A 12,117-nucleotide genomic window follows, 5' to 3' on the forward strand; every position below is an offset into this window, starting at 1 on the left:
TGGCCTGTCACTGCACAGCTGCATTGGGCCATTCGACCCGAGGAGAAGTACAAGTACTGAAGTACAAGACTACAAAGCCGTTTCAAAACAGCTTTGGTTTATCAACTTCCAAAAGACTTTTACAAACAGGTTTCTGAAAACCTGTTTAGGAAAGCTGTTTGGATAGCCACAAATTTGGGGCTTTCGAAAAGGCTTTCCTAAAGGGCTTTCAAAACAGCTTTGCGTTTATCAACTCGTAAAAATTTTATACTACTGACTTGATTTAATTCAGTTTCATTAAACTTAATATGAAAAGGAAGGGTTTTAAGACTATTGCTAAAAAGCATACAATGAGTTTTATCAATATTAAGTGACAATTTGTTGGCGTATATCCAAGATTGCACAGATTTAAGTTCTTTATTCACTGTGTTCACAAGAGTATAAGGATCTCTGTGTGTAAAAAACAGATTGGAGTCGTCAGCAAAACATATAAAGGAAAGAATTGGCGAGTAACTGGGAAGATCGTTAATGTACAAAATGAACAATAGTGGGCCTAGTAAGGAGCCCTGTGGAACACCACATGAAATTAACTTTAACTGAGAATCACGGCCATTTATACTCACAAATTGTTTTCTGTTTGATAAATAATCCCGAAACCAGTCCAAAGCCTTCCCACGTATACCATAATGTCGTAGCTTGTAAATCAAAATATCGTGGTCAATTGTGTCGAAGGCCTTCGAAAAATCAAGAAAAACTCCAATAGTGTGGGAGACATCATCTATAGCATGAGAAACTTTGTGGATAAAAGTGAGTAAGGCATGGGTCGAACTGTGGTTTTTCCTAAAACCAAACTGGGAGTTACAAAAAACTTCACACTTTTCAAGAAATTTGTGTGTGCGCGTGTATACCAACCTTTCAAGAAGTTTTGAAAATGAAGTTAACAAAGATATAGGGCGATAATTTGTCACAGATTCTTTTTGTCCTTTTATAAAAATTGGTACTACTTTAGCTATTTTCATTTTTTGTGGAATTGTGCCAGTAGATAACGATAAATTAAAAATGTGTGTTAATGGTATAACTATTTCATTAATGATGTTTTTAAGGAGAAAATTGGTGATTCCATCACATCCAGAGCTTTTCTTAGTGTTCAAATTTAGCACGATATCTTTGATTTCTTCTTCAATGACAGGTTCAAAAAAAAGAGACTGCTGATTCTGGTCTTTTAGAAAGTAATAAAAATCAGTATTTGAATGCGGAATACTGCTGGCAAGATTAGGTCCTATGCTTACAAAGTATTCATTGAATACTTCTGCCACATCAGCTTCATCTTCAATGTACTTATCATTATTAATAATATGCCTAGGTGGTTCGATGTTATTTTTAGTGTTCAGCGCTTCATTTATCACCTTCCACGTACTCTTGATGTCATTTTTATGCTTGATAAATTGCTTTGAAAAATACATTCGTTTGGCTAAACGTATGGATGATGTAAGAACGTTGCGATAATGCACATACCGAGACCGAGTTCGACTGTTTGGATCACTTCGGTATTTGTAGAAAAGAGCATTTTTACGGTTAATAGACCTTAGGAGAGATTTCGTAATCCATGGTTTTTTTGGAACCTTTTTACGGTTTGAACGAGTAAATGGCTTCACGGGTATAATGGAATTGAATGCGGATGATAATATTTGTGAAAAGTGTTCAAAAGCTAAGTTTGCATCGCTTTGGTTATTAACAATTGACCAATTAACGGATCCTAGTCTCTCCCTAAGTCTATTAAGGTTAGTTTCTGACATTTCTCGAAAACCAGAATTGGGCGAATAAAAAGAGGCATTACTTATGTTAACATTGGGCAGAACAGCGAAAATCGGAAAATGATCGGATACATCAGACACTATTACACCAAACGTGATACTGGAAAGAGAACTATTAACAAAGATGTTGTCAATTAGAGTTGCTGTGACATCTGAAATTCGAGTGGGCTTCTTTATAAGAGGTGAAAAGGACTCGGATAACATCACATTGAGGAAATCTTGGCATGCGGAGTTGGTATGACAGTCTAAAAGGTTGAAATTGAAGTCATCCATGATAAAACAACTTTTATTCTCCAAATATTTATCAGCTAAAAGTACGGATAAAGATTCAATAAATTCAGTGGGGCTTGTATTTGGAGGTCTGTATATTTCACCGACAACAATACTTTTTCTATTTGGAACCCTAATTTCAATGAAAATACTCTCAATAACTTCAGACATTAAACTGAGTTCGTCTAAGAGTTCATAATTCAAATTCTGAGTGACGTAAAGCCCAACTCCGCCGCCTTTTTTACCTGCCCTGTTTTTTGTCAAAAGTGTGAAGCCATCAATGGTAAATAGCGAAGAAGGTGATGTTTCATTTAACCAGGTTTCACTGATTCCGATAACCTGACTATCAAATTTAACTTGATTCACGAACATATTGAATTGATCAAAGTTTTTGTTTATACTCCTTATGTTAAAGTGTGAAATAAAAAATTGGTTTGGATTAGAATGAGATAATGAAATTATGTCGTCTTCAATGTGGTATTCTGTGGGTGGTATTTGAGGACTGGTGTCGTTTACATCAGAGTCAAGTATCAGTTCGTGAGCTTGTGAGTTCAAAAAACTAATTATATCAGGGTTATTACCCTCTTCGCTATTTGTGGCATGTACGGGTACATCCTCTTTGTCTTGTGCATGAGCAGACATAACAACAATTCCATTATTCATATCATTCACACTATTTGACTCAGCCATTGTGAAAAAGTTTCAGAACAGTGGGTATTACATAAACTTGTTGACACAAAACTCTGCTTTTGAACTTGTTTGCTGCTTGCTGTTTAGAGAGAAGACGACATTCACCTGGCTGAGTTATATAAGATGCTTGAGTAGCTGGCAAAGGAATGTCTGTAAACAAAACATGAGCAAGCATTATGCGTAAACCAAGCTTGAAGTACGAGTACAATTTTTGTCTTGAGGTAGGAATTTCACGGGATGATTTACAAAGAAAGATACCTGCGTTTGTCAGTACAAGCAGCAAGAAAACTGTATAAAAAGCAGGGAGAGACACTGGAATGACTATTTTCCCCTTTGAAAAAATGTGACACATTTGAGTAGCTACGTACGTACAGACATTGACAGCAAAAATGTCGGTTGTACGGTTACAACCAGAAAATAAGAAACACTTGAAACATGTTAACAGCTTGTGTTTACTGGGTGTGGAATAATGACAGGGGGCGTGAATTTGGCTACTGGAGTATCTGCATACCAGAAAAAGAAGGGACAAGTTCATGTGGTCACAAATAAGAATTGTGTCGATACATTTTGTGCTATTATCATAGGCATTTAAAAGTGCACGCTTGGCACACATATAAAAGAAATTAAAAATCTTTGTGGAGCTTGCGTTTGGCATTTCAACATAGATATACCTTCTATAAAAAACAGAAGGAATAAATGACGTTGAACATAATGTGCATAGATCAAAACTTACTATATCAAACAAGGTAAACGCAACTGTCTCAACCTCTGAGAACAGAAGCAGGAATACCATTAACACGAGAACGGAGTTATACATTTCTTTAACCGATTCCAATAGAGACAGTGGTCACCCCTCCCTCCTATACATGTGAACTGAATGACGAGCAGAGGTGACATTTTCTTTTTTCCTCTTGTCAACCCTTTTCTATTGTAAACAAGGAAAAAAAAGTATCATTATGATACAGATTCTGAATTACATATAAGTGGTACAATGTACCCAATGTCATTACTTTTTGGTTGCTGTTGGAGAAAAAACAAACAAACAACAACAACAGCAATAAGGTTGGAGGTAATGTATTAAAATCATTCATATTGGGTTTAGTATAACCTGCAGTTAAATGCAACAAGATTCATGTCAAGCCATTTACGTACATACCAATGCACAATCCGTGAAATTGTGTAGAAAAACAAATATTACGTTATTTCACAGCATTAGGCGAGCCGTTGAACATAATTTGATAAGGGTAAAATAAATGACAATATCCGGTTGCAACGACTGCCTTGGTAATAAGACAACAGTGGGTTACAGCATAAAACACACTGCTCAAGTATTGTTGCAAACTGATTGTAATGGTGTGGCTACGTATTTCGAACTGAGTATGATTAAGGTGTGAAATACGAATTACCTGCGAGACCTATTAAGGACGACGTTCGTTCGTGTCAAAATCAATTAAAATTACATATTTCAGATGGACTTTGATAATGTGAAACGATTTTACTGGGAAGCATACTGTGGACGACGTCCGTTCATGTCCAAACCAGTTGTGAATTACAAATTAAATTTGGTTAACAAGCTGGTTGGAAAACGTACTGTAGACGGTGTTCGTACGTAACAAAATCGACTAGTTTGGTATACACAGCATTTAAATACAGAGTCACAGGTTGCATCAGCACCTTTCAGATCAAGTTCATTCTTCTCGCAAGAGTGATAACAATGTAAATCAGTATCAAAGTTCAGTTGTGTAGTAAATGAGGTTTAGAAGGGCACGTACATTTTATGTGGACTTCTTCAAAATAAATGTGGAATGGTGAACTAACCAGATAAGTTGCGCTAAGAGTTTGCGATAGGGGATTCGTCGCTTACCGTAAACGCTGTAGTTTTGTGCTGATAAATCCTTGGGTCACATGGAGATGTTTAGAGGGAAAAAAGCAGAAAACTAACGAACGCAGTAAATGACTTAGCCGAAGATTGGAATGAAGATTTAATCTTTGTATTGGTTCCACACTGCTGTGCCTCTTTCCTTCCAGTAGAGCAGCACTCTGGTACCAGCCACTGATATTTTGGTGGAAACATTTCTTTCCTTCCTCATGTTGTACGCGATTTTCGCGAGGGAACTTCTCGTAGCTTTAAGGGCGGGTGGGAGATCCGTGCGAACGGTTATTCTGCGGGTTTCCTGCGGGTCAGTGGCAGCTGAGGCGTTGGCTGACCGTGGCTGGCGCTGGCGTTGGCGCTCATCAAACGCAGCGAGGACTTTATTTCTGTCCTTCATGTAGACAAATTTTGCGATGATGGCGCGAGGGGCTGGGGCTTTGGGAGAGCCTTCGTTGGGTTGGGTGGGTGCATTGCGTCGGGGAAGTCGATGCGCATTGACCAGGGCGATGGTGGCGGCTTCGTCGTGGCTCAACCCTAGGTAGACAAAGGTATCTCTAAGCAGATTCTCCACGTTTTCGTCGGGGGTTTCCTTTATTCCGTAGAACAGTAGGTTCAAGCGACGACAGTAGATTTCCATCAATGTCAAACTGTCCTGAAGCCTAGAGATTTCTTCCGCCGTTTTTTTCTCTGCCTCTGGAAGCCTTTTTTTCTCAAGTTCGTCGAGCCTGGCGGAGTTCATCGATGTAGAGTCTTCCAGTTCAGAAAGTTTTTTGTTGATAGTGCCAATCTCCTGTCAGAGTGCATCAAGCTTAGCACACACAGTTGATGATGAGCTAGTTATGCTTCGCTGAATGTCTGCTAGCGTTGGCTCGGTAGGTTCGGCATTACCACTGTCTTGGGATCGCTGGCTCACCTCTCCCCGGGCATGTTGGGTAGTGGGCACTCTATCCTTGCTGGTTTGTCGCGTAGTGCGGCTCGCCATTTTTGCAATACAGCACCTTGAGAACGATGAAACTGTTCAAATTTGGGAATTTTCAGCTTTCCTTGGAAACTTCGTTTCGACGACAGTCAACAGTTTTTGATAGACTATCAAAATGAGAAAAAACATAGGGTTAAGCGGTACAGCTTCGTCAGGGATTTGGGTAAGAAGAAATGGGGCGGTGGCCACTATCGGAGAGAGTTAGCGATCCACGTCCGTCTCCATCGGTGTCTGCATCGGTGTCTCCATCGGTGTCTGCATATAATACTTGGCCTAAATTTCCCTAATGTTCGGTATGAAATTAAAGGTGTTTTTATTCGACGCGAAAGACAAAATGCCTCAAGAAAATATAGAATTAAACCACATATTTCATTTCAACCTAAAGACGAACGTTTGTGATATATATATATATATATATATATATATATATATATATATATGTATATATATATATATATTTAATCCCAAAACTGCACTCGCGCATCATTCTATCAAACACTCCGGCCCTGACACTTGGAATTCCCTTCCCACCGAAATTAAAAACATGACCACTTTGTATTCACCTAAGAAGGCTGTAAAACTTCACCTCCTTAAGCAGTATTCCCCAGGATAATATTTTCATTTCTTTACTGTTATGCATTATAATCAAATATATATAAACATGTAAGTGATACATGATACATTTATGTGTGCATACATATATCGATTTATTTATCTATCCATAAATATATGATAAATATGTGTATGTATGTATAGGATAGGTACATAATGTATATTATGTATGAGCATGTATGTATGTATACCATGTGCCTTACCAATACTGTGCACATTTAACCACGACATATTTTGTTATGTCATGTCAGATAACCACATGTAAGAATGCTTTGTATCCATTTATTACTATTTTTATACTGTATAGTGCATATTCGGTTATGACTACGGCAGAGGAAACTGAACGTGTTAAATCTAATAGCAGACACATTTATTATCATTACTGTAAAGTAGTTGTAAAGTAGTTGGAGTGGTACATATACACTGTAATTTTCCCTTCCCCCCAGTACCCTTCCCCCTTTCTCTATCCCTTATTCTATCCAGAGTAGCTAAGTATAGGGTCTCCACACCGTCAAGCCCCGGCTTATTTTGGAGACCGTTCTGTTTAAGTTCCCTAAGCTGTTTTTATTTTGTTTAATTTTGTACTAAAATATGTGTTGATATACAGTTTGTCATAAATAACCTGTACAAAATCATATCTGATGTAACGGAATTAAGCAGAAATAAATTAAGTCAAATCATATACATATATATATATATATATATATATATATATATATATATATATATACATATATATATATATATATATATATATATATATATATATATATATATACATATATATATATATATATAAAGTAATCAATAAAAGCGAAAGCTAATTTGCATGACACTTACGGTACTCACGAGTGTGTTAAGTGAAGCATGAACATAATAATGGATATAACACTGTGAGTCATGCTTATCATCCTCGTGAAAGATGAATTCACTGGGAAATAGAATTTCCTTGCTGATGCTACTGATTTGGAAGAATAATGCTGCATATGAACAAATGTAATTGACCGATGAAATTTTCACCCCCCCCCCCCCCCCCAAAAAAAAAACCCAAACAAACCCAGTTGCATGATACGCATAGAGACAGTTTTCATTAATTCGTTTGCTTGTACGTTTATCGATGTACTTGAAAATATTTTTCCGGTGAAATAACAAGTTTAGGGCAATGTTGCAGCCATTTTGTATATACAAATAAGATGTTAAGGTTCATTCCCTTAAATAAGAACCGGAATTTTGGCCGTAGCGCACTCAATTTTGGTTAAGAATGGGGTTCCTAAACTTGAATTTAAAAAGAGGATATAGGATTACAGGATTTGAAAAAAAAAATGACCGAACTGGATGCTCATAGAACTCACGAAGCCTACATATGACATGCATACCAATTTCAATACTCGCATTTTTATTTATTTATTTGCATATTTCAGTACTAATTTGCACATTCATGAATAAATCATACTATTTACCACCTGGGAAATGTTCAACCTTCAATCCTAAATTCCATTCTATGTACAAAGATTTTAAATCTTTTTTTTTTTCCAGCTCGTTTGCAAAGATATTCTAGAAAATGTGTCTCTGAAATTGGCAATTTCTTTGACTCGGCAGCCACTTTGTTTATGCAAATTAGATGGTCAAGATCGATGAATTTCGCTTGGGAACCGGATTTTCAAATTCAGCAGAATCAAAATAGGTAAAAGAAATCAGTTCTCAAATTTTGCTAAAAATGCCTCTAACACCTTTTTAGAGAGCCATTTTTGAGAAATCCCACTAGACCCCACTAATCCCACCAGTATATCCCAGAAAGACAGCAATGTTATCCTACATGGGTGTTGCGGCTACAGATGCGAGAGTTGAGATGAACTGCATGACAAAGGCAATTTGTTTTCAATCAAGATAACATTATGAAAATTTATTGACATTGGGTTGAACGTACACACAACTGCACAAGAAAAAGCATATGCGCGCAAAACAACAGTGAACAAAATGGAACCATCGCATTCCTCATGAATGAGAAGATGTGTATACTGGCATCGTATTGTCACTTCCCTAAATTTGCTATCAGATATTTGTGTTTTCTCGGTCTAGAACGGATGAACTACTACTATTACTACTACTACTAATGATAATACATCAAATTCATAAAGCGCAAAACCTATAGACATATATTCTGCGCTGCAAAAGCTTCTGATGTGATTGATTATAAAGAACAGTTAAATGAAGATGTGTTTTGAGTCGTTTTGACTACTACTTCGGAATACACTTGACAGATCATATATGAAAGTGGTAAATTAAGATTATTCTCCTTCTATAGGTAAGAGCATCTACGGGGAATTCTTCGCAGACGAGAACTTTTATCTTCGTCACTGGGGGCCCGGATGGGTTGCCATGGCGAACGCTGGCCCGGACAAGAACAATTCGCAGTTCTACATTCTGCTCACCAGAGCAAGATGGCTCGACGGAAAGCATGTTGTCTTCGGAAAAGTAGTCGAGGGCATGGTGAGTTCGTCATAAAGCAGACAGACATACATCAACAGCTAAAGGCCGTGTCACACCTTTCCAGGCAAGCTACGCGGGCTTGTTGGATTTTCCAACACGCAGGAGAATTTTCCGCGGGCGGACAAGAATGTTTGCGAGTTTCGCACTTGTTTCTTACCTGCTAGACGCGTGTTTCTTACCTTCTACTTGCGTGTATTCCGTGTGACCTGCGTGAGAGCTTTGAAACCGATCCGTTTTCTGTTACGAGCGACTTAAGGGTAGTAAGAAGTACCTGCGTTGGAGCTGCCTGCGAGGTGCTGCCGGTAATGGTCTCCTACTGGTGTTCCGCGTGTACCTGTGCGAGCGAATCCCCACGACTCACTCGGAACAAATTTTGAGCATGCTCAAGGCCTTGTCATACCGTTTCTGGGGAAGTTTTGCGGCTTGACTTGTGGGGAAATTGCTACCCGGAGCTCTCCGCAGTTGGTCTTCACCTGACAGTACCTAGCGCGTATCTCGCCTGTAGTTGCCCGGAGGTGCGCACGCAAGTCCAATTTAACCACAGCCAAGTTTTGAGGATGACCAAAACTTTTTCCAGGTGAGTCGTGGGGATGCCCGGAAAGGTCCACGCAGAGCGCCAGCAGGAGGCCCTCAGCGGCAGCACCTCGCAGGCAACTCCCACGCAGGTACTTCGCAGTACCCGTATGCAGCCAAGATAATGACATTCTGTGGGACTTCTGCCATTCCTTCAGAGAAATTCCTTCACTGAGTTGTCAGCCCCCATGCACCTGGCACACAGGTCACACAGTATACCCGCAAGTAGAATTTAAGTAGAACGCGTCCAGCAAGTAAGATACATGCATTGATTCGCCGAAATCCTTGTCCGCCCTCAGAAATTGTCTGGTATGCTGGAAAATCCCTACATGCAACAAGCCCGCGTAGCTTGCCCGGAAAAGTGTGACAGGGCGTAAACATGGTTGCGGGTAAAAAGATTTGCGTGCGCACCTCCGGGCGTCTACGGGTGAGATACGTGTGTTGCGACACGGATTGTCGCCCCCGGGTCGGGGCGACAATCCTTGACGGAGTTGGCGTCACGGATTGTCGCCCCCGTCACGGATTGTCATCTGGCGACAATCCGTGAACTTTAAACTATATGAAATGAGAAAGACTGTATTTCTATAAAATCTTAACCACTTTACACTCCATGGAATGTGTATTTCATTTTTTATTTTGTATTTTGGAAATAGAGGGGTGTTCTATTCGGGTGCTGTTCGTTATTTCGAAGGTTAGTTATTCCGAAGGTTCGTTAATCCGAAACTGCTGCAGGCCCTACTGTGGCAATGAAAATGCCTTCAGCGTGTATGAGCACGTGTTTAAACTTTAAAGAGGTCACACCAGCGTTGATCTAAAAATAGTATGGGTGTGTCAATTTCAGCGGTGACGCGGGCTAGACGAGAGAGAGAGAGAGACCGAGAGAAAATACATACGAGGGAGGTACCCTCCCTAAATGTTATCTGTCTTCGTTCATTTTTGTCACTGCAGTCATATTCTTCCATCAGTCTTAACTACAACGTCCATACCACTATTCTTTGTCCCAGAATAAGTTTGGCATGCTTTATGCATGAGCGAATAATTTCCACACGCCGTAGATAATTTGTCAGTCGTTAGTTGATTTTAGCACAAACGAACTGCCATATGCACACCGTTAATACATACGTAATACAAACAAACACCAACAAACACTCAAACAAATCCTCATAATGCAAATAAACCAACTCAACACTTTTTTGTTGTTTTTCCTTGATATTTATTGATTTCATTGAAATCATTCATAAATCGACCCATTCTGGGTGTAACATGAACAAAAAAGTTACAAAATTAATGGCAATTCGAAACACAAACAAATCCATTTGTCAATACTACAAATAATCTCACTTCAACATAGATAACTCGATTATAGACCAACCCTACTAACAATTTCTTCACGAGAAAGTTTTGACATGTAGGGCCCTACCAAACCTACATCCCTTGAATATATTGGTTTGGATCATGTAACACCTTCTTACTTACAAGGGCATATATACACAAAAAACACAAATACATTATACAAATCTAGAATGAAATCAGTCATAAAAAACCCGACCAACCCCCACCCCCCAACCGAAACAAATCTAGGGCCTACATCTATCCCAAATATTAATCCTACCGAAATCTGTCATACCATTTATAACTATCCTTCAAATCCAATCCCCAACCCACCAACCCCTGATTAACCAAAACCTAAATCATCCCACACCCACATTCACCAACCCACATACATACACACACACACCCACACACACACACACACACGAAGGTTCGTTATTCCGAAGGTTCGTTTTTTTCCGAAGGTTCATTTATCCGAAACACACAATTCCTTATACCTAGAGGTTCGTTAATCCGAAAATGACAAAGGGTTCCTTAATCCGAACGTTTGTGGCGTTATTCCGAAGGTTCGTTGATCCAAAAATGAAATTCGGAATAACGAATCTTCGGAATAAAGAACCTTCGGACTAAAGAGCCTTCAGAATAACGAACTTTTGCAATAACGAAAATAAATGTAACCCCCTCCCCACATACACACACACATACCCGAACCGACACCACCTTCCTTCCCGATGAAATGACTTCCCAATGTTGACACATAAGACAGGGCTCCACACTAACTTTTATTTTTGGTGGCCCAAAGGCATACATCCGAACTTTTTTTGGTGGCCCGATCAGGCCACCAATCATCTTAATTTCTAAAATGTTGGTGGCCCAACGTGCGTTTTTGGTGGCCCCGGGCCACCGTTAGTGTCGAGCCCTGCATAATACATAATGGACCGTATGCAGAAAAGCAGCATCCGCCCGCACGCAAGCACCACTCCGAATTCATATACAAATCCGCCAAACAAACTCATCAAAGTCAAAGCTGCTGATAAAATTCTCCATATCGCATATAGCAAAATATCGTCCCAGAATGCATTGCGCAATCAACATCCTGGCTTTTATGCAGTCAGCTTAACTTCCGGTTAGCGCCAACGCGTTACGTACGCAATGCACTGCACCGCAATCCATTGCACGCCAACGCACAGTATCGGTAGCGTCTGCTCAACATCGGTCACGCAAATTTTACCTTTTCAGCGAGTGTCTTTCTAAAAGCTATTAATCATGGATGATCGCGAAAGATTCAAGAATTATTGCTCCCTACACCTGCCCCGCTGCCCCCGGCGAACTAGAGGCCCATTGCACTGCTGCTAGTGCTGAGTACACAATTACAACTGCTGCACTGAATGTGCCGTGTTCATCTATTCTTCAGATCATTTATAAGGCCGACATTACTGAAACTATACCCCTTCACAGAATTCAGAGATGTTGAAATCCCTAATCTAATATTTATTATTAAATAT

At 39.5% G+C, this 12,117-nt stretch overlaps 1 protein-coding gene across 1 annotated transcript in view; it reads left to right on the forward strand.

Annotated features, from left to right (window-relative positions):
* LOC140231075 (peptidyl-prolyl cis-trans isomerase B-like) overlaps nucleotides 1-12,117 on the forward strand; it is an 89,848-nt gene that overhangs the window by 39,703 nt on the left and 38,028 nt on the right. The window contains exon 4 of the mRNA XM_072311226.1: nucleotides 8,523-8,707. Coding sequence (XP_072167327.1) covers nucleotides 8,523-8,707 — 185 coding nt within the window. The remainder of the gene's footprint in view (nucleotides 1-8,522; nucleotides 8,708-12,117) is intronic.

This window comes from Diadema setosum, chromosome 7, assembly GCF_964275005.1.
Source record: "Diadema setosum chromosome 7, eeDiaSeto1, whole genome shotgun sequence".
Classification (NCBI taxonomy): Eukaryota; Metazoa; Echinodermata; class Echinoidea; order Diadematoida; family Diadematidae; genus Diadema; species Diadema setosum.